The sequence below is a fragment of the Lycorma delicatula genome, chromosome 1 (genome assembly GCF_047948215.1).
Source record: "Lycorma delicatula isolate Av1 chromosome 1, ASM4794821v1, whole genome shotgun sequence".
In the NCBI taxonomy this organism is placed as follows: Eukaryota; Metazoa; Arthropoda; class Insecta; order Hemiptera; family Fulgoridae; genus Lycorma; species Lycorma delicatula.
In genome coordinates this window covers 111083151-111109801 of record NC_134455.1, presented here as the reverse complement: position 1 = coordinate 111109801, position 26651 = coordinate 111083151, and the positions used below count along the sequence as shown (strand labels likewise).

The following is a 26651-nucleotide window of genomic DNA, read 5'->3' as shown; positions in this document are numbered from 1 at the left end:
TCGGCGCCCTGGACAACCGCAGAGCCCGATTCGGTCGCCCTTCCCATTTGTATTAGGCTCAGCCAATGTACGAGCTTGTTACGTCACGAGCAGACTGCGTATTACTACTCGGCCTGAAAACATTAACTCGGCGTACCAAATCGAAGTATTACTTATTATCATATTGTAAACGGTAATAACTATTATATTTACATTTAATAATTATAAACAAAACGTAATTAATTCTTTTATAACCTTTATTTATAATAAATTATTAATTTTTAATAATAAACAAAAGCTTACTTGAATTTTCTTCATGCATCTAATTCAAACTTCTAGCAAGTTCACCATCCTCGCTAAACGAATCGCTGTCACTGTCACTTTCATTTTCACTTTCTCTACCAGAGTCTACACGTATAACACAATGTTCTGTCATTTCATCTATCAGTGGTTCCAATTTTTCATACTCTTTTTCAATATTTTTTACTTTTTCAGAGTAGGGTTTCCATTCATCTTCATTCATGTTAATTTTTCAACATTTGTGAATAAAATGTGTTATGACTTACCACATATCGTATTTTTACGGCTGACCATACCATCTCGATCGAATTCAAAGCAGGATGGTACGGTGGGGAGTCTAAGAATACGATGCCCATGTTTTTTTCAAAAGTTCATCCAAGTGATATTTTTGTACTTTAGTTATATGTAAGTTTACTAATTCATATAACTGTGGTTTCAGCATTTTTTAAATATACGGAATATGGGGTTTTTCCAGCCAATCGGTCATATCTTTTCTTCTGGAGTTAGAATTTGGCGCTTTATCAATACTTGTATTGTGATAAGGGGCGTTATCAATAACTACTGCTGACATTGTTGGAAGAATTGGAATCAGTTTTTCACGCGCCCATTTCATGAAATTGTCTGTATTCATGTTGTCATGGCAGTCGCCACTTTACGAACCGGCTTTCCAAGTTAAAAATGCGTTCGGAATAAACCCGATTTCTCCTCCAGCATGAATTACTATTAAACGGTCACCTTTATTAATCGGCACATGAAGGCCCTCAACAATACTATCAGACCACGACTTTGTCAAACAATGCGAACATAAAATGTACGTTTCATCCAAATAAACAATTGTAGCATTGCTTTGTATGTACTTAGCCATTGCCTGCAAATATTCAATTGTCGGCGTGCTAAAAGAATACGACTGGGATTTTTTTTGTTAACTGGCATTTCTCCCGCCACCACCCCATTCGGTCGCCCTAGAGCATAGACCAAATGTCAGTGCCAAGATACCGCTACTGTGCCTCTGAAACAGTTTAGCGACCTCGTTACCTAAAAGCTCCTAGTGAGCTACCTATCAGCGTGAGCGGATTAAGCAGGGTGCTATTCACCACCCGCTTATGTGTCCCAACCGCTCACTTGTCAAACTAAATCTAGATCGGGGAGGCGCATCCCTTGTTACTAATTACTAAAAGTCATTAAAGTTAATAAAGTAAAAGACAGCAATTTAGGCTGTCACGCCTCGGTCGCTGTATGCCAGCTAGTGCCTGTCCACCATTTAAAGCGCTTGAGCTTGTATCTGGCTGGTAGCCAGCCATTATCTCAGGAAAAACTTGCCACAGCGGCGATAGGATATAGGAATCAGTATAACCCAGATTAATTAAAAAACTCTAAGCTATGACGGTTGAGCTTCGTAACCTCATCGAGGAACTCCCACACGGTCCGACAATGCGGCTCTCGCCACACTGACTCGCCGTTTATGAGCGGCCAGTTTTTCCCCTGACCTCTAAGTTCCAGGGTGGCCCGGTCTCTGGCCCCCCCAAGAGCAGGGCAGTCGAACATCTTATGCTCGTTCGACTGGACCTCCCCGCAGACACATAACTCATCAGCCGCTAGGCGAAACCGAAACAGATATTGTTTCAAATCAACATGGTTGGTGAGCGCTTGGGCACCCCCTGCCCAAGGCATACTATCCCCCCATATCCTGTATAAACCTATACAAGGATCTTCCCTTAGTTGTGGTGTGCCATTCAAGCTGCCATGCCTCCATCGCGAGGCTCCATAGCCTCTTCCGCAGGCGGGAAATGGGCAACTGAACGAAATTTAGATCCGGTGCATTGTGATCGCCGTTCCGCTCTGGTTCTAGCCGGGCTCGAAACCGCATCCCAAATGCCTCGGCATCCCGACCTCTTCGCAACTTGTACATGGCTACCCGAACTTTCACCACTAAATCGATTGGGAGAGCCTTTCCCAAAACAGTGGTAGCCTCGTAGGAGGTTCTTTTAAAAACACCAGTGCATACTATCAAGGCTCTGCGCTGGGCACTCTTTAAATTTTGAAGCAGTGCTCTATTTCTATCCAACCTATGCGCCCAAATTGCCGCCGTGTATGCGATCATGCTCTCGAAAACACCTCGGTACACCAAGTACATTTGACGGCCCGACAGCCCGTAATCCTTTCGAGCAATCCTTCTAAGTTTGTGCAACACAGAGACGGCGTCCGCCGCAACTTGCTTAATGTGGTTACTGTAAAGCAACTTGTCATCAAACAAAACACCTAGGTAGCAAACAAAACACCTTGGGCACAAAAATCTTTAAATTTTGCATGTCCATCCAGCCCTCGGCGGTTGACAACGCCGCCTGCGCCCTATTCTCTAGCTGCGGTCTTGAATTATCACAAACTAAAAGGAGACAGTCATCGGCGAAAGCCTGGGCCGTGACCCCTTCTGGGAATGTCAACCCCAAAATCCATCAAACACCAGGTTCCACAGCAGGGGACCGAGAACGGAACCCTGCGGGCTTCCCCTGGTGACGGATTTTTCCTCAACTAGGTGCGCATCCTTAAATAGAGCCGTGCGGTTAGACAAATTATAGTTTCTTACCACGGTCTGCAGGGCTTCGGAAACATTGCGGCGTTCCAATTCATAGAGGACAGAACTCCAACATAAGGAAGGAAATGCTACCTCTATGTCAATAAAAATTGCCAAAACGTATTTGCAGTCGGCGCTTTCCACCTAGGCAAGAGCATTTAAGATGCAATCCTCGGTGCCAACCCCTTTCATGAAGCCATATTGGCCTCGATTTAGAAAACAGTTCATATCGATGTTTTCCCAGAGCCGTTCCACAACCAGCCTTTCCAGCAACTTGCCGGCAAGAGGCTGATGGGCCGATAACTGCTGACTTCACCAGGATCCTTTCCAGGTTCTAAGAGCACCCTCACCAAAGCCACCTCCAGCAAGCCGGAAAGCAGCCCAGCTTAGGCACCCCGAGAACAGTCTGCCAAGCGGCTCTCTTATGACAGGCAGCAGATGGTAAAAAATATCCGGGTCAAGTTGGTCAATCTCCGGTGCTTTCTTCAATGCCATTCGAGAAACCACTCGGTCTATATCTTCGGGTTCCACGGTCGAACGCCAGGGACTGGTGTTTCACCCGCCCTAACGCCGATTTCCGCTTCACCCTCCGGAGCATCTGGAAACAGAGTATCCAGGAACGCCTAATGAATGGATGTTGATTGAAGAATCATGACTTTTTTTCTCTTCTGAGTTTTTGAACCTGTGTTCTTAATAACCCATCAGCTGTAGTTCTTTTCGCATTTTTGAATGCCGATTTTATGTTTGTCATCAGTTAATTTACCTACTTGATAATTTAACGTGCTTGACTCCTAAGTTTTTTTCTTAACTACAGATTTAAATTCTGTCATAACAAACCGCATTAATAACACACGAACAAAAATAAAACAAAATATAATATATTACAAAAATTTGCGTAAAACAATGAGTAATTATAAAATAATATGACCGCACAAAAATGCTATCTGAATACCTTCACTGAACACGATATAAACCGGACTAAAATTTATTTCATATGCACACATTGTGTACTACGAATGACGGATGTAAATATAATTGTGGCGAAAGACATCATTTCTAACTGCATGTATAAATTTTTATAGGCCTGTACATAATACCAATCAGAGCATTAGACATTGGTTAAGGAATTGTTATTGTTTACGAGATTGAGCCGTTAAGAATTTGTATTCACTTAATCAACTCAAGTGGAAAGAATTAAACACACAACATAAATGTATTTTTTCGGCGCCCGTATTGTTTGTAAGTCGAAAAACGAAATAAAAAATAATAATTACGCGCAAAAATAATGTTTTAGAAAACATTAATATAATGAGATGTCAGCACGTGACGTCACAAGCTCGTAGATTCGTACCCATAGGATCCACCCCCCTGGAGACCCGCACTATACGTTTCTTCATGGTTGTGAGAATAATGCTAATAAATAATAATTATAGAACTCAGCTATAGAAACCTGAAAAAGAAACTAAATTACAAAAGACAGAATAGTAACTATGGTAACTAAAGTACACACACCTTTGACGACGAAAAATTCATAACTTACTCCATTGCCATGGTGACATAAATAAAATAATGAAGTAAACGGATTAATCTATTGTTTTCTTATGGAATCATTAATTCACACTTCATCCTCTTTGGGGGGTAAGAAATAATGATTATTTTTAATATCTTAACCTTAAAGGAAACTAGGGTCTCGGTCGATAGCTTACAATCTTCCCTGGGATAATACGAATGTATCCTGCAAATTTGAAAGTAATCGGTGTACAAAACAAGCAGACAAACTTTATATATACATATACACATTTCCTAATAACCATGATCTGTTAGATAGAGTGCACCTTTTGGGACGGAGGTGAAAATGCATTTACGCACGAAGTATCGGACCCCTGCTGGTGGTCTAATCCAACCGCCATCAACAATCAACAGACTACCGACTAAACCCCTCCCTCCTTTGGAGTAAAACTACGCATCCCGGGATCACCCCGAGGCATTACACTTCGAGATGTGAAAGAAAGACACCTTCAACGCGGAGTTAGCCTAAAATGCGAAAAGCGAAAACGATGTTTTCTAATAATCTTATTCCTTCAAAGGAAATAAAACACTGCTCTTAAAACGCCACAAACGAGCCAGGATGTGAAATAGGAACAAAGAAACAACGATCTTCCAATTAAGATCATTCTATCTAATTTTTCCTTCCATTTTTTATTTATTTATTATTTTTTTATATATAAAATCCACAATGAGAATCCATGACTCCTTGCCTTTATAATATAAGCCTAGCCTAAAAATGTACCTAACTTAACAATGATTATAAAATATTTCTAATAAAGAGGAATATCCTCCCAATAAATAGACAACACATCAATAAATTCATTTAAGGGTGTAGAATCAACTGATCATAGCATTAATCAAATAGAATCACTAACCTAATCTAACCTAGCATAAAACATCGGTGATACACATTGGATAGCAAGTCGAGAGAGGAGGAAGCCCGGAAAGGACCATAGCTGCCTTAAACGAAACGGTACGGTAGGCTGAGACCACACGTATCGCCATTCTTCTTCGTATCCGCTCCAGGATATCCCGGCCTCTGGCAATGCACAGCCCCACCTCCCACATCGCAACGCCGTACAGCATTATAGAGTCTACCACCGATGCCAGCAGACGTCTCTTCGACTGACGTGGCCCCCCGACGTTTGCCATAATGCGGCACAATGCCGAAGCTGTTCTTTCAGCCTTGCCCGCGATTTCCCTGATGTGTACCTGGTACGTCAGTTTCTTGTCTAGTCAGAGATCAAGATACTTTACCGCTGGAGCCGGCACCATGACAGTGCCTCTGACCGAGAAGGTCACATCAGCAAGTCTCCTCCTCCCGACAAATACAATGACTTGCACCTTATTGACAGCCACTTGCAACCCGCTGACGTCAAACCAGTCCATGATACTGTCGATTGCGTCTGCGGCTTTGGCCATCACTTCCGCCTCCGTACCAGCAACTACCAATAGGCCTAGATTATCGGCATACGCTATAGTTTGTGACCACTGAGGAAGCTCCAGCCTGAGAACCAGGTCGTAGGCCAAGTTCCATAATGAAGGCCCAAGAACAGAATTCTGCGGCACGCCCGCGATCACCACTCTCCTTACCACGTTACCGTTCAAATCATAGACTATCTCCCTCTGACTGAGAGAATCGTGAAGAATTCTCCTCTAAGTCACTGACTCTCCTCCTCTCCAAGGCTTCTGTTATGAGACCCTACTGCAACATGTTGAACGCGTTTCTGATGTCTAATAATATGAAATCCGGGATCTTCCTAGTTCTACGGATGCCTCTCAATGCCTCCTTGATGATACCAACTACATTGAAGGCCGCATCAATAGACTTGCCCTGACGGAAGCCGTACTGACTATCATCAAGGCCGCCCCTGACCACGATCTCCTCTTCAAGCCTCGAGAGTAGTAATCGTTCAAACCTGCTGGTTGTTTTCCTCTTGCCACCACTTTCTTCAGGAGCTCATCCAGCAGAATGGAAAGAGACCTACCAAACTTACTAGTCACAATATGGATGGCAACTTCCCAAGGATCCTTATCCAATTGCAGACATAACTCCTTCCACTTCTGCTTCTTGGACTTCAGGATCGCGTCTTTGAAGGCTTTCTTCGCATTACAAAGAATATCCAGGGCCTCCAGTCTGCCTCCTCCACCGTTCCTTCGACCCTCCGTAACGTACCTCCTCCTAGCCAGGATGCAGTCAGCTCTTCTAGTTGCCACTTCTGGGTTCCACCAATAGACCCTCCTCCGACTGGTGTTCCCAGCTACGGGTTTCACCTCCGCGCACGCCTTGCTCAGGAGGCTACACGAATCCTCGAAGGAAAGGATCTCTGTATCCGCAACCTCCCTCTTCTGAACTTCCTTTACCCGCTCCAGCTCCAGCGAAGTGGGCCTCAACCGCATTGACCTAATCTCCTGCAGACGGTCGGGCAACAGTACCTAGAAGAAAATAAATCTGTCTAAAATAAGACTCCTCTTCCAGTACTTCCCATCCGTTGACGAACCTGAGGAGATCCGCTGACGCAAACGTGCCATAAAGAACGCTGCCGTAATCTCCTCTAACAAAGGTGGCAGCGTTCCCTCGGTTATGGCACAAGCCGCAGAGATCCATGGCCTCGATTAGCCTCATACTTCGGATATTCGTAGTACGACAGCCCCAGACCACGCTCTTTGCATTTAGGTCTCTAGCGACGATAACCCTCTTCCTCACTCTAGAGATAGAGTCCTCAGCTCATCCAGGAAAACCTCAAACTGATTCAGTGGCATATTAGGGGATATGTAGTAACTGTAAACAATGAAGTCTTCCAGTTCCACATACACAAAACTCCCGCCCAAATCACTGTTAACGACAGAGACTCGAGACACTCCGCCTACCACGCTGTTGCCATGGATGTCGGAGAACCAGCCATCGCGAATTTTCCGGGGGTTTGGCTCGCTGATGAGCATTGTATCTACCTCTTTGTCTCCCGCCACCTTTAGCACCATGTCGTGTGCCGAGACGCTTCTATTAACATTAATTTGGAGGAATTTCATATTTAATTCCTTCCTTCCTTACCCTTCCCAATAGCAAATGGGCACAACTTGCCGCTGGTCTGTGCCCTTCTCCTTTGTAGGCCAGACACTCTCTAGGTCCACTGCAACTCTTGGCTAAGTTACCATCCATCCCGCAGTTAAAACAAAGGGCCTGTGCACTAGGCGGCCACATGCTAACTTCCCCCACATTTGAAACATTTCAACTCCTTTTTCCATTCTTGTACTCTGCAGTGGACCCAGCCGATCTTGATTCTCTTCCGCCTACAGAGGTTTCATGCCACCGTCTCCTCCAGTTTCACTACGACATTCCAGATTTCCTCGTATGCGGATCTCCACGCTATAATAACCGGCGTACACTTGACGTTGTTGCCCGCTACTATTCCCTTAATGATCTCTTCGTGGTCTGTGTCAGCACAGATATCCCTAATCCTGATGGTGGCTAGTTTGGAGGCTTTCACCTTGTTAGTGACCTTGACCTCCCCTACCTTCTCCTGAATCCTTGCTCTCACTTCAACTGAGGCCTCCTTCTTTTCTAGCACATCTCTTGGGCCTTTTCTCATTGAGAGAACCTTCATACCCTCTGAGATTGCCGTTTCGTTTTTTACCTGTTTAAGTACGTCGGCGTATTCCCATACCCTTTGAAGAGACTACCACAGTCTCCACACGGTGTGCGGATTCCCCGCCTTTAGGTGTCTGGGCACTCCCTATATCACTGCCGGTGTACAGAGCAAATTGCATGTTACCGCGCCTCCCTTCTCTTTCAAGCCATTTCCTTAGCGGAATCAGTACCTTGTTTCCGATAGACAATACCATCAGGGAGATCAGAAAGTACACCCACCAATTGCGTTCTTGCCTTCTCCAGGCCGTCCATTAAAAGCTCCATGACTTCCTCATCACCATCAGTATCTACCACGAGTACATAATTTCGAGACTGTAAGCACTAGGCTTTGTCATCCACTACAACAGAGGACCACGACCAAGGTATAAACTTTGCCTTTCTTGAGTTTACCCGCCCTAATCATGCCATTTAGAGTTGGCATAACACGATTAGGGAAGATTTTCTCCCCACAGCGGGCAAGATCTACCTCGGTGACGATGTACACCCTGTCACACACTGGCAGACCTGCCTTTACGGTTGTTCTCGTTAAAATCTTCCTTCGTTTCGTTAGAAGAAGGCTTTTCACATCCTGCCTAGAAAGATATTTAACGAGATCTTCCTCGACCTCACACCGCATCTTATCTTCAAGCCCCCTGGTTTGCGTGGCAACCTCCTTGCTCCCAAAAAAAGAAACTTGAGCGCCCATGACAATATTTTTAATACGAGTCCAAAGCGTATCCAACACTAAATTCAAGCTTAGTGGCTACATCTTTGATTTCTCGCTTGGTAATAATCCTCACGAGAAATTTAATCCTTTTAACTTCATCTTCAACCAACCTAAACGCTTTCCACACATTGAATCCAGATTGCAATCCGTCAGTTCCTCAGGACCCCCTCTGGTCGGCCTCTAGTCAGGTTTTCCGCAGAGTGCGCTCCCCTAGGAGACAGCTCCTTCTCAACGACCCTCGCAGTGTCATGTTTTTCGACAACGAATGCCTCTCCCTCATTGAGTGAAGTCTCACTGAGGACTTGGGAGGGATCTTTCTGGGCTTGAAAGCCTTCCCTAGCGACATTCTGTCGCGAAAATACAAGAAATTACTCAACGGACTTCGATCTAAGGAAACACTGGCTGACGACGTTCCCTTTATGCAGGGAAAAAATTTAATTATAATTTTACCGAAATTCTGCTTTAAAGCTGCGGCGAACCTACAAAAAGGCAATGGGAGAATCCCCGATCAAAACACCGAAAAAAAATAATAAAACTAAAGATTTGTTGCAGGACGACCATGTATTACCTGAAAATTTATAAAAAGCCAAGCCTGTCCCGTTGACGTCACTTCCGCTAAACTACGTTGTGCATTACACTTCTAGATACTGTAATTAAACAAAACTACGGAAGCTAAACTGAATTTAACAAAACTACACAATAAAACTAACTACTAATGTTAAAAACCTGGACCATATGAGACCCAACCTATTAAAAATATTCGCCAGCTAAGCTGCCGCTAACTTGTATTCCGTGTGCAGTAATTTGTACTTAATCAGTACTGTTAACTTTCGAGAACAGCACCTGGGGGATTGGGCCCCAAAAATGGGAGATACTTATATGATCTGAGGTCACACACAAAAACAAAACAAAAATCCACAATGAATAACAATAACTAACCTAAAAACCATATTGTGTAAAACATAATAAATCAGTTAAAACTAAACCAATTTACATGCAAAATGGCTCATTTTAAAACTAAGTTGTAAGTGGATTACACTGAAACACTGAGAAAAGCCAAAACTCGGAAAAAAATTTCTAAAAATAATTACTAAAGTTTACATTTTTAAGTTAAAACTTTCAAGTTTAAATTTACTTAAAATTAAAATTTTAAGTAATTTTTTGCATTTCTTGAAAGAAATCTTGTTTTCCTATTTATTTGTATTACTGTTTCTCATAGCTCATTATTTGTTAAAGATCTTTATTTATCTAAAGATGGTTTTTAGTAAATTTATTTTTAATATTTTCCTCCCAGATAATTCATTTTAAAAAAATAACATTGAGATATAATGAAAGGACCTTCAAAACTCTCTTCAATTAGTGATGTCTAATGTTCTTGGAATTAGCACTTCCATTATTAATGATTATACGATAATTTTTGACAAAATCATCTACAACTACTTGCAATCATTTATTCTATTTTATACTTTATTTTAATTTTCTCTGTAATAATTAAATTTCATTCAATGGTTAAATAGCTAAATTCAGTACAAATTCATCAAGGTCAACTATTCACAAAACAATTAGTAGTTAATTTTTAGTTAATTATTATTACTAACCCCGAAATAGAATGTTTTAATTTAATAATTTTTCCACATTTCAGAATGAATAATATAAACATGACTAGACTATTTGCCCCATGGCTGTTTCATAACTGGATATTTAATCTGACTCCTATTGGAAGAGAATGTAATAGAACATTAAAAACCTTACATTCATTCACAGAAATGGTGAGATAACTGAATAACATTCAGAAATTTATTTATTTTTATTCATTTAGCTCTATGCATGACGATTAAATTACAAAATAACAATTAGCAATGTATTAAAAGTAGTAGAGAAATGGGGATTCTGGCACAACCTTGTACTTCCCTCCCAACCGTACACCTCTAACCACAGACCCAATGACGTCATCACCGCCTCTGATGTCATCACCCACCCTGACGTCACCATTTTTTTAAATATATGAAAAAATAATAAATAAAAATCTTTAAAAATATTTTTTAATTTTTTTAAAAATTAAAAATACATTTTTTTAATTAAAAAAAAATTAACAAATTAAAAAATAATGCCTCGTTTTATGTAGTACACGTGCTTGCTGCCTTTGCATAACCTTGTTTACAAAATTGAAAATCAACTGATGATAATTCATTTGCGTCAATGTTTACTTGTTATTTGTAAGTTATCTCAATGACAAGGCCAACTGTTTTATATAAATAGCGGATGATTATCAACGATTTTATATTACGTTTTACGTTGTTTTACTTTGTGCTATTGTGTTCTTCTTTACTTATTATCTTCGATTGCAACTTTTTTCAATCAGGTGAGGCTTAATCTAATATAATCTTTAAATATTAAATATATTTATTAATTACACACTAGATATATATAATACGTAAAGAAAGCCAGTTAAATATTACGTTTAAGAATTAAATGTCTAGTTGTATGCTTTAAATGTTAAATACATTTATTAATTGCTCACTGGTTGTAATTTTATATTCCAGTTTTTATTACGCATTTTTAATATGTAATATTTTTCCAGCTAATTTTTTTAAATTAATATGATTTCTAGAATAAAATAATGATATTTATTTGTTGGTATATTAAGCGTATAATAGTTAATATGTTTATTTGATTATACAATAACGTATTTTGTTTATTAGTAGTTAGACTACTGTTGATAATAGTTAAAACTGAATCGAATAAATAATATATCCAATGCTAAAATAATTAGTTTTAAACATTTTGAATATGTTAAAAAAATTTTCATTGTATTTACTAAATAAGATGTAATTTCTAAACTTTAAATAAAAGAATATTTTAATGAAAAAAGAATTGATTAGTTTCAGTGTTAACAACATTTCCAGCAGCAGCAACAATTCCGTTTTCCAGCCGCTTTTAATTCGAATTTTTTTCTGATTTTAAAAGCAATTTCTGATTTTAAAAAGCAAAGGGGATTAAAAAACGTGATTAAAACTTAAATAATTTTTGATAATTATAAAAAATGTTTACTTCACAGTACTGTTGTTACTTATAAAGCTATAAAAATGTTCAAATCTAAACACTAATTGAATGATTAAAATAAATAAATTAGCTCTTTGTAATTACGATGATAAACGTATCGCTATTGGTAAAATTCATTCTATTCATTGGGGTTATATAAATACTCCGCTTGAGTTAAAGCAGTTATTTTTAAAATAAATAATAAGTAATTTAAAATAAGTCTGAATGTTAAAGTTTTTATACTTTTATTTATTTAAATAATTGTATAGAGTAATTTTTTAATTATTCATTATACAATTGTTAATTAAAGTATTTTTATCGGTTTAGTTTCTAATTGATGATTTTCAAGAGTATGATGGTGCCCTCTCTGGAAAGTATCGCGTGGTATGTATTGAAAGATTTGTCAATGGTTATGATGCAAGAAGAAAGCTATTTTCCAGAGGAATACAAACAGATGGTTGCATACTTTGGAAAAGTTACAAACTTTCCTTTAGAATTTAAGTATCGGGTTTCTAAAAACTTTTCTAAAGGTCGTTTATGTCGAAAATATAACAAAAATTCTGACTGATATTTTTTCAAAAAATTATTTTATAGTGCATATTGAATAAGTTTTCAAAAAAGTATTTTATTTATATAAAATAAATAGATTTAAATTGAATTTTTTTTGTTTTTTTTTTTTCAGTTAAGATGTTTCTCAAATCAAATAAAGCTAATATACCATTAACCTTGGCAGCATATGCATGCATGCAGGTTGTAAATAAAGTAATGAGTGGTATAAGCGAAATTAACGATGACTTAAATCATCTGTTTTTATTATTACATAAAACAAGGTTTAATTGTTTTAATGGTTACAGCGAGTTTAATTTTAGTAAGGAGTTTAATCTTGAAATTTGCTGATTGTTTTAAAAAAAATTTTACGATTTATTCAGTCAGTTTTAAAAATTTGATGAATGCATTTGTGTAGAATCTTGTAAATCTTTTTTAATGAACGAAGAAAAAGAGACCTCATTGTTTTCTCTTATTTCTACCGAAATATTTTTTGATGTATTAATGATTATAACAAATGAAATGGAATGGAATGCAAAGTTGGCGGGAGTTTATTTCTCCCTACGTATCGCAGAACCTGGACAGAGTCCCTTGCTGCTGGATGATTCTAATCGGGCGTGTTTATTTTTAAAAAGTTTATTTTCAATGACGGGTCTAATTTCTCAAGTTTTGTTTTATTTAATGTTTAGTATTTTAAGGACGGATTTAATTGCATTCCAATCCGTTGTTAAACCAGCGTTATCGAACCCATTTTATGGGCCGACCGCGGAAGGCTAGGCTTATGCAACCTGTCCTCCCGACGTAATTCCCCTTCAGACCGTCCACTGAAGTCCTTTCGGTGCTAACGCTTCATAGGCTAGCAGGAATACGCCACAACGGGGCACTAACTATATGGAGGGAGCAATGCGTCCCCTTTTCCGGAGGAGTCGCAATTGCTGATTTGTGTTAATTTTTATTGTAAGTTTTAAAGGAAGGTTTGTGTTGAAGCTCTTCATCCACTTCGGTTATGGATGCCTTTCATGACGCATCTCTGCTGGGCTCTGTTCCGGACTCCAGTCCGTGATGATGGGACGAGTAGAGGGTCTTCCTTCTTCTTCATCTTCTTCTTCCGATGACCTTATAACAAATAAAAATCAAAAATCGATTAAAATCAACTTTTTACACATAAAAGTAGTGAATGGTTTATTTATTTATAGATATTATATAGGAATAATTAGTCAGAAATGTATATTTCATATTTAAATATTTATAACGTAATCAATTTAAAAAATCAATGTATTGTAATATATTTAAAATGTATATACTCTAATTAAAATATAAGTATTGCAATCAACTTAAAAATTAGTATATTGTGATATATTTAAAATGTATATTGTAATCAATTTAAAAAATCTGTATATTGTAATCAACTTAAATAAATGTTTTTATGTAATCAATTAAAAAATATATCTAACTTAACTAAAATAAATATTTTTAAAAGTTTACATTAGTCTTCAAGTTGCATATCCTTTTTTCTTTATTTTAAACTTAAATCTATTTAAATGGGAAAGGACTAACAAAATAAAAACACTGTTATTTTGTAATATATTTATTGAAATAAAATGTTACAATACATTTTTTGAAGTATTATCACTAGATCACCACAATCAATTACATTTAATATGGAATTCATTCTATCCTCGCTAAACCGTTTTTTAGGATAAACATGAAAATTGGTTATGAATTCGGTAAACTGTTTTTGGATACTGTTACTGTAACACAGTAAACCAAAAAGCTCTTGGTCTTTCTTTTCGAATCTAATCATTTTTTGAAGAATTCGTTAAACTCATAGTAGTTTCCGTTCTTAAAAAAAGGAAGAGGTGAAATCTTGAAATTTAAAGGAAGAGGCTTAATCTAGAAATAAAAACATTGTTTCTCATAAGAATCGATTTATTATTCTTTAATAAACTAAAAACTAGTTACATATTTCCTTATACTAAAATATTAGTATACAAGCAGATAATATAAGTATACAAACAGATAGGCGTTAAGTTTTAAATACAAGTAATAATCAAAAACTACATTTTTATTCTTCACTCCAATATTTACCATCTTCAGGAAACGGTTGAAGGATCTTTATTTCTGGATCTTGTTGTATGTAGTCGGGCAAATCTTCATACACTTATGCAGGAACCATAATGATCAATGATGAATCATTTGGGGAGGTAGCGGAGAACCTCCCGTCCAGGACTGATTAAACAGCACTCTTGCGTTTTTTCATAGCGTCTTCTACCGCATTCAGTATATCGTAGAATCTGCTGTGCTCACTCCACAATGTATGCAACCAGACAGTTTTGTTCATAGCATAGTCGTGATTTTCGTCAAAAGGACAGATTTTGTTCATTTTACAATTAGTCATTTCGAACGTAGGATAATCGTACCCATCGAGATCTTTTACTGTATATCGGTTGTCGTTTAGTATTTTTTTCTACCAATTTCTTTTTGTCTCTACCTTTTACATATATTGTAAAATTAGTTCTTAAACTTTTGAGAATAGATGGTAACTTTACATATGTAATAAATCCCGAATTCCAACTGTGACCTATTTCTTTCTGTTGATTCTGTATTGCTGCTCTAGCAGATCGAGATGATATTTCGTAGTAATCGAAAGGTGGTTTAAATAGATAATGTTCTAATCGGTACCCGTCACAAGAAATAATTTCTAGTTTTTTAATGTACACATCGTTGTCGGTTAGACGATAAAAACTGAAATCGGCTATGAAGAAAGACATGTTTCACCGAGCAGAAAACAAACTGTACTGGAAAAAAACCGCCTCCGACTGTGCCTGTTAAAGACATTTATTGCATCACACAATCGCTTATCATGAAACAATAAGCTATCCTACTGCCGAGGATAGGGCTGGCGGTTTGAACCTCGATTTTTATATCTACAGCGCCATTTTTTAAAGAATCGCTCTGTTTTGAACAGTCTATAAATATCAACGGGACTGAAACGTATTTACTCGGAACAATTAATGTTCCTTCGGATTTCTTGTTATAGTAATATCGATAAAAACTTTTAAACAGTTCATACATTATGAGTGTATTTCATTGAATGTTTTCGTACGGATAGTAAATCGAATTCAAATATAAACGGATGTTGGAATTGAAACTGAATCAAAATTGGAAGCGCTTTTAGTCGCATCACCTCTTCTCAAGGTTTGAAATCCGACGATGGAATAACGAGGTTTTTCCTCTTGTGAGGTTGTTTTTACCGTCCAAATAACATCTTTACTGTTAGGTAAAGACGGATATTTGCATAGGTTCCACTTTCGGAAAGCCATAGAAATAGGTTCATCTCTATCGACAAGTTTAAGAAGTAGTAATCGCCTTTCATCTGATACATTCACATACGGAATTCTCCATACTATTTTCGTGATACTAAAAATGAATGTTTTTCCGGGTGGAACAACAACCGCATTATTATCAGTGGGTGCCCGAAGCAGGATAAGTTCTTATTTCACGTTTAGCAGTATTCTGTTATAATCCTCGAAGAAACCTAAGAACATTCTCAGTGGAAGCCATACGCTAAATTTTCCAGATACACCGCTGATACATGCGGCATTGGCTTGCTGTGTGTCATCTGTACCAGCTGATGACCAACCCGCCGGAAAAATATTATCTTTTTCTATCATCCTCAGAGAGACGGCATTTTTTATCGTCGAAGTTACGTCTACATTTCTCACTCTATCAACTTCTAGTCCTGCTATCTCGTACCGGATTTCATCAAAAAGAAAAGCACCGAAATTATTATACAATTTTAGCATCGCGTCAGCTGCTCCATTAGCATCACCATACTTTCCAGAGATATGCAGGTAACTATCACATGGTAGTGTGTATGTCTTGTTGCTGAATAGGTATTCTTATCTCATCACTATTATTAAAAGTGGTTGCCGCATAAGGGTAATGAGTATTATTTACCTGTAATGCTTTCATCAAACACCGCGTTCACAGAGTCTACATTTCTTATCTGTCCACTCATTATTGTAAGACCGTGAAACCTAAAGATTCCAGAAAACGCATGTTCTTTCGTGTTAAGCGTTTCAGCTTCTTAGGTTGACTCTACAATAGTGTGGCTGTAGGAGGGTATTTATATTCGATATCATCGATGAAATCAACCCCATCGTTTTTTCGTCTCAAATGCAATCTTACGGCTACTTCCTCCTCGTCGAAATTTATCAGTTCCGAGTTTTGGTTACAAACGCGCACAGTTACATTCTGTATGTACTTGGTATTGACTGGCAGATAAATGACACTGCGCGGCACTTCAATTATCCTATATCCTCGTCCGACTTTTAGAAAAAATTCGTGAATTAAATGACCTTCTCCGCCCACGTACGAATCGCCCGAACGACGTTGCAAGTTATGCGTATAGCGTTTAGAGATGAAATACAAACTGGTCTGTGAAATAAGTGCCACATGCTTGCCTGCAGGACCACCTCCTCAAATCCTAAAAGAGTGCGGATGGAAAAGGGTTTTGTAAAATCTACTATTTCAGAACAAACGAGCCGCGAATGCATGGTCGTAGGATCGACTATAATCTTTAACAAGCATTTTGGATGAATAGCTTTACTGCGAAATAGTAGCTTCCGTTTTTTATCTTCTTCCACGTTCGGATCTTCGTTCTCTTTTTCCTCGTTGTCCTTGCAATCACCCATCGCACGTTTCAGTTTCACCTTTAGATCCTCGATCTCGTACATTCCCGGAGTTAACTTTACCATTTTGTCATCCCCGTAATAAAACATATTATCTTTTCCCTTTTTCACGTTCGGAATGTTGTTATAAGATATGAAATCAACGAGACCGATTTCTCACGCGGCGTCGCCGAGTTCTATCGGCAGAAAAAATTTGCTGTCAACACGGACGATTTTCCATTCAGGCAGAACATATTAAAAAGTTCAAACACAGGTGCCCGCAAACGACTGAATCATAATGTTGTTTACGGTCTAAATTATATTTAATATCGGCTTTCACTCCGTCAGATTTAAGATAACGGACTAATTCTTTTGGAGGACGTAAATTTCCGTAACTATCAAAATAAACGTTCGCACCTCGTTTTCTATAACAAACCCAATGTGTGTCCGTATTGAGGACGCTGTCTAGATTTACTATTCCCGATTCGAATTTGTTTATTCAAGTCGGTAGAGTATCGCGCATGAAAACCCCCCTGAATTTTGGTATTTTCACTTAACGTGCAAACCGCATCAGCTCCATACCCGTCAAAGGACGAATGGGGAGTTTACACATTATTTCTAATGTTTTCGTTTCCCACACTGTCGAAGTCGGCGCTGGCGGCGTGCGGGTCGTCGTTTTTTTAAACCGCATCCTTTCTTGGAACTGTATGGCTCGAGGTAAACACCACTTCCTTTATTTCTTATGGTTTTTCTCCGCGTACCTCTGCCCGAAGGTCTCTTTAGTCTACCACCGAATTTGCTTTTTAATTTCATAGAGTTTGTTACGGCCCATGCAGCAGCCTTCTCAGCAATGCTAGAATCTGGTGCCGACACCCTTTGCCAGGCTCTTTCTGCTAATTATTTATCAGCCTGCGCTCTCCATCGAGAATCGTTGTAGGTACTGAACGCAATATCGTGTGCTTTGCAGGCTTTATCGAGCGCGTTAATTCCCGGATCTCCTATTTGCAATCGTTTTTCTAGTTTGGTCTCAGGACCGCAATACTGGTAGCCTTGTATATGAGCTTCAAACGGGAGCAAGTCTACTGCACGGTTGAGTACAGTTCCTGCAACTCCACTTGCGATGTCGAGTGTTTTACCTGGAAGACTTGCAACAAAACTTAACAAGCCGCGTCGTGTTTCTTACTAACTAATCGCTTGTTCGCGTTTCTCATTTTATATTCGACTGAAATTCTTGAGATGATACATACGTTTTTATATTTGATTCTTCTTCAGTTTGAGTTTCCGCATTTTACCCAATCTCAATTCTCAATCGGTAGTCTGTTTCACGTAATCCCTTTTCAACAGCGGAATCGGTCGTATTTGTACTTGTGAAAGCATTTACTACTTCTTTCTTGATCATATTTTCGATTCAGGTGATGGCTTCGTCGAATTTCTACAGAATAAGGAACCTTGCATATCTCACGGTTATCAGGTCATTTTCATCGTCTCAAAAATTTTAGCAGCGTTTTTAGCACGGGCGCCTTTAAAATCGATGAATTAACATTGTTCTGCTCTTTGAACGTTAAAGTTCCTCGATCTTCAAAGTACTGCTCGATGAAGTATAAACAATCTTCCATATTAATAGCATCATCAGGACTTTCCTCACCGGCTAAATTGCAAATTCTTTTTTCGATATCGCCTTCGTCGGTAATCCCAAACGAGATCCCCGCTCTAAATTCCCTCTGACCTAACCTGTTGATTGGCATTTTCTCGAATGAATCGACTGCAGCACGGTCTCTCCTTTTATTAGCCCTCTTTCTTTCAATTCCTCAATTATCGATACTATTTCATTATTGTGAGCCGTATTTCCAGGCTTTTGAGATACTATCAGCTGTTTTAACCTCTCACATATTTAGTTAGGGGTCATCGAAATAAACGTATTCAGTTTTACGATCTTCGTTTAAAGTCATCTTGGTAGGTATTAACAGTTCATCCCCTCGTTTTTTAGTAGTTCCAGGCGGAAAAAGTTTGCTTATTATCTCTACATATTTGAATCCTGGACTCGTTCTATAGCGGAGTTGTTTCTTCTGTGTGCGTTTGTCGCGATCAGAATTTTCTTGTATTCTTCCAAATCCTCTTCTGTGTATAACTGTGGTTTTTTCTTAAAAAGCAACTCATACAACCCTCGAGTCACAAGATATGTATCCTCTCTAATAAGAATATTACTGTCCCTGTCAAAATCTATTATTGCATCACCAATCTTCAGTTCGCTTCCATCAAAGTGTACACCGTACACGTTATGCATGTTATTTTCTACGTCTATAATGGCATCCAACATACAATCCTGCGCTAACCCTTCTCGAATGCTAGTCATTACAGTCATACTCGCCTTCATCTTCCCATCAGGTGTTTGCTGTAGGTATTCAATGGTGGGTTGGGTTTCGAAAGACTTCCAGTTCATTTTTCGATTGCGGTTAGACATGTGTTTCTGTCTCTTTTTCGGCACGTCGTCGAACCAAGTAAGGGATAAATATTTTTGTAGTTTGTCGTTTCCTTACCCCTTCTCATCATCAACCGTATCGGACGGTTGAGCTATCCCAAAAGGAACCCATGCTAGACGTATCCATTTTCTTGTGTAACTCACTAACCGACCGTTTACTTCCTTCAGTTGGACCTTCGTTTATTACGGAACGTTTAGTAACCTTCATTCTATCTTCTTCGGTTAGTGAAGATAGAACCCATACATTGAGCCCATGTCGAGTCTATTTTCAAAATTGCGATATTCCTCTTCTTTTTTCCCCTCAGCTCTTCAGCCGATACCAACGGTGGCGGTCTTGCCTTCGGGTATATTTCTTTTTTTATTCGCTTTTCCTCACCTTCTTCCGAACTAATTTTATCAGCAAGCTTAATTAAGGGTTCGGTAAGAGGTTTAAATTCTATCTGAAGCTTCAGGTCGGACTCGAATCTTCCTCTTCCCAATTCATTATGTTTTTTAATACTCCTCCAGATCTCCGTTGAAATCCGCTCGCGATCCTCCAAGGTAGCCATTCGTTTTTTGTATGAACCATTCAATCATTCGTTGCGGCTTAAGCATGGCTTAGAAAGCTTACGCGTTAACCTGGACGCTTTTTGAAAAGCTTGCACGCTAGTTTACACGTTTTTTCAGGCTAATCTCCGGTTTTTCAATGATTGTGTCAAAATTAAATCTTTATCGACCCTTATTAATATCCCGTTCCTTATCAATCACTACGAACCCATTCTTTGTCCAGTTCTAAGCCTCATTACATATTTCTTTAAACATTTCAAACGATATATCGGGAGTCACATGATCGTAGTATATATGTCTTAGGTTTCTTTCATCCTGACAAAAACCATAAGAAAATTAGCATTATCTCGGAATAATTGTTTAGGTATTTTGCTATAAGTTTGACTCATATAAAACACGTCAAACATTACGTCAACTCATCGTAAAATATTTTGTTATGTTTTTGTTTTTCGCATATTACATCATCAAATATCATTATTGAATTCGATTCTATTTCTTCAGGTGCTACAATAATATCGTTATCACTGGAATAGTAACCTATTCCTTCAACATCAGTCAGTAAATAATTAAGAAATAAATACTTTGGCTGGTACAGCGATTTATAAAAAACATATATATTGCTAAATCTTAAACAACTAGGGTCAAATAGAATGTTAAAAACTGCATTAGTCTTACCAGAATTTTAAGGACCAAGAATTAAACATGTAATATTGTCTGGAAGAAGAGGGCTGTGTTTCTTCTTCGAATTTAAATCTACTATATATAGTATCGATACACGTTTTCGATTTTTTCGGGCGGCTGTTAATATATTTGGCAACACTTCGCGTTCGTTGTTATAAGAGACGTCTTTATGTTTAAAATCGATAGTTCTGTGCACCCTATTGTTATATTTGTTGACCAACTCGTCCAATATATTTACAATACTCATCTGTAATTACTCTGTTCAGTAAATTTACGCGACAAGTTAGTCTTGAGAGGTCTATTGAATCGCTCAACTGTTGAGGCTTTTTTATCAGAGTAAGTTGAATAATGATTTATATTAAATTTTAGTAATACAGATTTCAATTTTGAATTAAACCATTCTTTTCCATCGTCGGTTAGAAAATGTTTCATTTTATATTTAATAAATACAGGCTCGAGAACCTTTACAACATCATCTGCTTTTTTGCTGTTCAATGGAAAAGCGAAAGCAATTTCGAAAAACAATTTATAATTGTAAGAATATATTTATACTTCTATATTATACCTATATATTCCTATATTATACCTCTATATTATATTTATACCTCTACTAAACCTGGAATATTGTATCATCTCTACTAGGTCAGCTTGATATAAATCATCTATACTTTCAATTGAACTGTTTTTGTCGAATAGCTTCTAAGAGCCAGCTTGTGAAGCTCTCTTGCTATTCCTTGTTTGACATTCATCGTTATATTATAAAGTGATTTTTTCAAAAAATCTTTGCCTTACATACTAAAGGTTGTAATAAGGATAAAATAATAAATTCTTTTTTAATTCATAATTCAATATATTTTATTGAATACTTATGATAAAAGAAAAATATATTATTTTTAAAAATAATAAACGAGATAAAAATTCCATTCATTTAATCTGTACGTAAATTTTCATATGCAATAATAATTGGAATTTTCATTTTCACTACTTTAGTTTATTACCAAAATATTTTCCTTTCTTTATTACCTCAAGTATTGATAACGGAAAGTGTTCTTCAAAATACATAACAGATGATTTATTGATTTTATTCGACCTCCGGGTACAAATCCTATGATCCATGAATCACTGGTGGTATCAGACTCGGATTCGCAAGCAGTCCCATCAGAAGAATTCTCGTCTAATAAGCTCAAATACTCTCCCTCGGATGAAGATGAGCTCATTGTTTCTTCGGAGCACTCCATCGGTGATCAGTCTGGAACAAATAATACAAAAATTAATAGACAACTACTTAAATACTAATGATAAAATTGTGCGTATAATAATTATAAATACAACACCTTTCGTTTTGCTTTCACCAGTTTACAATTAGGAGAAGCCTTTTTATGCTCCTTAAATGGGTCGTCATCATCCAACCACTCAAAAATTTCAACACCGCATTCGATGCAAGCCACAAAATCCAGCACACCAGTGAAATAAAATCCTGTTTCTAACATCGATTCAACCTTCGGAAAAAACCGACCCCAATTATAAAAGTTATTAAGTCAAAGCAAACTATGCTATCTTTAAAAAAATACATAGCAAATGTATAATTCATCAGCAACTTTGAAATTTTCATTATATTTTTTATGTTGAATTCTACAATGAAATAAATTAGAATCGGAGATTAGTCCAATTACATTCTTTATATGAAACGAATCCATCGTTTTCGTAACGATTTAAACCACAATCCTTAATAAATTTGAATGAAGTTGTGTTTAAACTTTTGCCTGGAGCCGCAAACGGCACAAACATTTCCTAGATTTATTTTTTGATTCCACTTCCGATAGCATACAGTCGTAAATCAAATTCTAATGCTTCCAATTCCTTTTTAAAATGTCCAGTCTCTCACTTTAGCTTCTTATTATTTCTTTATTCGGCTGCGACATCGATCTTAAACAAAACCAACAAAATTTTAATTAAAAAATTAAAGATTTAAAGAAAAATTTTACTTCTCAATAAATAATTAATATACCTTTTCACCCCACGCTTCAAGCTGTAACTGGACTAAACTCCTACAAAAAGGACATTTTTTCTATATTCATTAAATTTTTGTTACATGGGTCACATACGCGATGTCCACACGCTACGTAAATTACTTTTATCGAATTACTAAAAAAAATTTACAGATGTTTATTCTTTTATTTCATCTTCTTCTAAAAATTTATTTCGACATCTTGTTCCGGTTCTGAGCCTTGCACATCCGTATTTTTACCATATTTAACGATAAGTATTACTATTTCTTTTATATTATTAGAAAATGGATATACTCTATATAATCCGTCCTCAAAAGTTTATAATTGATTAAGTCTCACCTGATTGAAAAAGTTGATATCGAAGATAATAAGTAAATAACACAATACCACAAAGTAACACGAAGTAAAAAGTAATGTAAAACCGTTGATAATCTCCTGCACTTTATATAAATCAGTTGGCCTTGTCATTGAGATAGCTTTCAAATAACAAGTAAACATATGACGCAAATGAATTATCACCAGATAATTTTCAATTTTGTAAACAAGGTTATGCTAAGTCAGTAAGCATGTGTACAACATTTTTTTTAATTTTTTTAACTTTTTTTATTTATTTATTTTTTTTTAAATATATATTTTTTTTGTGACGTCAGGGTGGGTGATGACATCAGAGGAGGGATGATGACGTTGTGCGTGAGGGTGACGTCGAGGTCAAAGGTCAAGGTTGTGCCAGAATCCCCATTTCTATACTACTATTAAAGTTTATAATAAGAATGTTATGTAAATATGTGTGTCGGAAGTACATACACGCGGTCTATAAATAAAGTAATGAAACCAGTTTTTTGGCAGCCAAAGTGACAACACTGTAAATTTATCAGTAAACATATGGTTATATGAACAGTTGATCAACTGGAATATGCCTAGGATAATCTGGTAGTTAGTCAACAGATTTGGCTCCAGCTGGCTACATATATATATATAATAAAATATATCTGTTCACTCAATTATCCGATCCTGTACGCGACGCATTCACTGCCAGTTCTAGAAAGTCAATTATGCGGGCTAGTTACGAACTGGAATTTCGTGTTCCATTGTTCATAATCGGTTCCATTTACGCATACAAGTTACAAATCCTTCACATTAAACCAAATGATCACCGCCTACGATATCAGCTGCTGCAGAGATAATGTCCGTGCCGAAAGCAATTCTAATTACCTTGATACGTTGTTATTCAGTGATGAGGCAACCTTTCATACATGCGGGAAACTTAACAGACACAATTGTCGAATTTGGGGTACTGAAAACCCCCATACAGTAATGAAAATGAAAAGTCAAAGACTGGTTAGGACTGCACAAAAATGGAGTCATCGGTCCATTTTTTTATGAAGTCCACTGTGATAGAACAAACTTACCTCGACATACTTGAAAACTTTCCTGTTCCTTAGATTCCTGCAGACTTTAGTTCCCAACAAGATGGTGTCCCACCACACTTTCAATGAGATGTTACCGTGTTCTTGAACAACACTTTTTCTGGATTTTGGATCAGACGAGGAGGGCCAACAGCATAGCCACGTACATCTCCAGATATCATTCCATTGAACATTTTTGCTTGGGAATTTATTAAAAATTGTGTGTACCAAAGAAAAGTTTGAGATTTGGAGGATTTAGAACAGAGAATTGTTTGTTGAAGCTGTTGGTCTAATAATGCCGCAGATGCTACCAAACACCTAGCTAGAGTTAGATTATCATCTAGATGTCTATCGAGTTATAAAAGGTGCACACATTGAACTTGACTAACCTGCATTAAAACTTTGCGAGCTGCTGTATTTGTTAAAAAATATTATTAAATTATATTAACTGGTTCTCTTAATATAAGCTGTTACTTTTGGATATCTTTAGCCCGGACATTGTATAATATTACTTACCATATATCTGATTTTATCGTATCCATTTCTTATACTCCCATAGAGGATGTAAATCTCTGCAAATTTTTCTTATCAAATATAACCATATTCAACCCCTCCAAGCAGCCTGGCTCAAAATTTTTCGAGGGCTGCAGACTCAAAAAAATGATTTATAAAAATTTATCTTTTTTAAATGCTTGCACATTTATAAAATATATTCAAAAGATTTAATCTATAAACTGCTATTAAGATCATCTTTAATTTCATTCATTATCTGACAAGTTAGTAATAAATAAAGTGCTATACTAAGCACCACAAAACAGAATTTAGTGCAAAAAACAGTTTAAGAGCTTCATTATCCAAATGGGCATATCTCAGTTTTCTTCACAAATAAAACTTTAATAACCTAACATTTTAAGAAAATTGAATAACTGGTGATTAATAAATTATATCATAAGTACAGATTGAAATATGAAAATTAAAAAAAATTTAGAAAAATTTCTGCAAATCAACAATAATTTTTATTATCATACATGTTTTTGGTTTACGATAGCAATATAGGCCTATAAAAGCAAAACAAAATAGATTTGTTTAAAGTATTATTTGTACTGGACTGCAGCTCTCGAGCCAATACAGGTTAGAAAAAAGTCAATACAGGTTGACCTGAAGGTGAAAAAAGTTGAGGACTCCCAAGGCATCAAAATCTTGTTGGTCAGTCATATATAATGTGAATGCAAAAACTGACAGATAATTGGGTGAACAGATATACTTTCTTATATGTATAGGTAACCCCAGTTCGAGCCAAATCTGTTGACTAACTACCAGATTATCCTAGGCTTACCCCAGTTGGTTACTATATATTTTAAACTATAATTATAAAAAATACATAAAGAAATAATAAAATAAAGTTTTTATAAAAAGGTTTTAACAACCTTTGTGTAAGGTATTAACAATTTAATTTCTTTTGTTCCAAACAGTATTTTTTTATATTGCAGACTTTGTAGTTGTATGTAAATATTAACTCGCTTATGTACAGATGTGGGTGTAAGTGTCTGTAAATATGAGTAAGTAATTTGTTTGTGTGAATGTGTGTCTTAAATATTTTTACAGTTCTAAGTAGTTAAAAATATAATGTTAACCTCTACATTAAGAAGTTTTTTTTAGAAAATCTGTATTTTATTCTATTAGTAAAGTAATAATAAATTTCACAACTATAATTTATTATATCTGTTTTTAAAACTTATTTAATTTTAGATTATTAAAGAAAGAAGAGCGAAGAAAAGTTCTGAACAGAGCACGGATCGTGTACAAGGTAAAGAAAATATTTATGTTGATATATTATTGATAGAAGTAATTAATGTATAATAAATTTATTTTGTAAATCTATTACTCTTTTTTTAATACTAAAAAAAACGAAATTTTTTTTAATATGAGTATAATATTTTTAAAACTCAGATCATAATGTTTTGATTTTTTTTCGGACAACATTGGGGCCATCTTCAGTGACAAGATGGTTGAGATATATTTTTTTTAAATTAGTACTAACACATAATTTTCATCACCAACCACATACAAAAACATTGTACATATTTCATTAACACTGTAAATGATTGAATTGTTTTTTTAGTTTATTACAAGATATTGTCCCTAGAAAAATAGCTTGTAGGAATTTCATATCTTCTCCGTTACGCAGGTCAAGTTATGCATTTCATTTTCAATTCAATCATTTTAAACTCTATTTATATATTTATGATCAAATAATTACTTTAGTTAAAAAACACAAAAATTAGCATAAATTTTGAATTCACAATTTTGTGCTACTTGTACTATTACATCAATATTTCAAAGTATTGTAAAAAGATTTACAAAATTTGAACTACAAGAAACATGTTTTATGCAGTTTCCTTATCATTCAATTTGATAGCATAAAGGACAAAGAAAACAATTTACCACAGCATTGGATGAGTACATAAGAGCACATAAGTATTATGATGGTGAAACGCTTCATGTAAATGATAGT

At 36.6% G+C, this 26651-nt stretch overlaps 1 protein-coding gene across 5 annotated transcripts in view; it reads left to right on the top strand.

Moving 5' to 3' along the window:
• The window catches only part of LOC142321178 (cytochrome P450 4C1-like), an 88294-nt gene that overhangs the window by 22082 nt on the left and 39561 nt on the right, over positions 1 to 26651 (top strand). For all 5 annotated transcript variants that reach the window (XM_075359183.1, XM_075359190.1, XM_075359196.1 and 2 more), the window contains 2 exons: positions 10397 to 10523; positions 25886 to 25943. In XM_075359183.1, coding sequence (XP_075215298.1) covers positions 10397 to 10523; positions 25886 to 25943 — 185 coding nt within the window. The remainder of the gene's footprint in view (positions 1 to 10396; positions 10524 to 25885; positions 25944 to 26651) is intronic.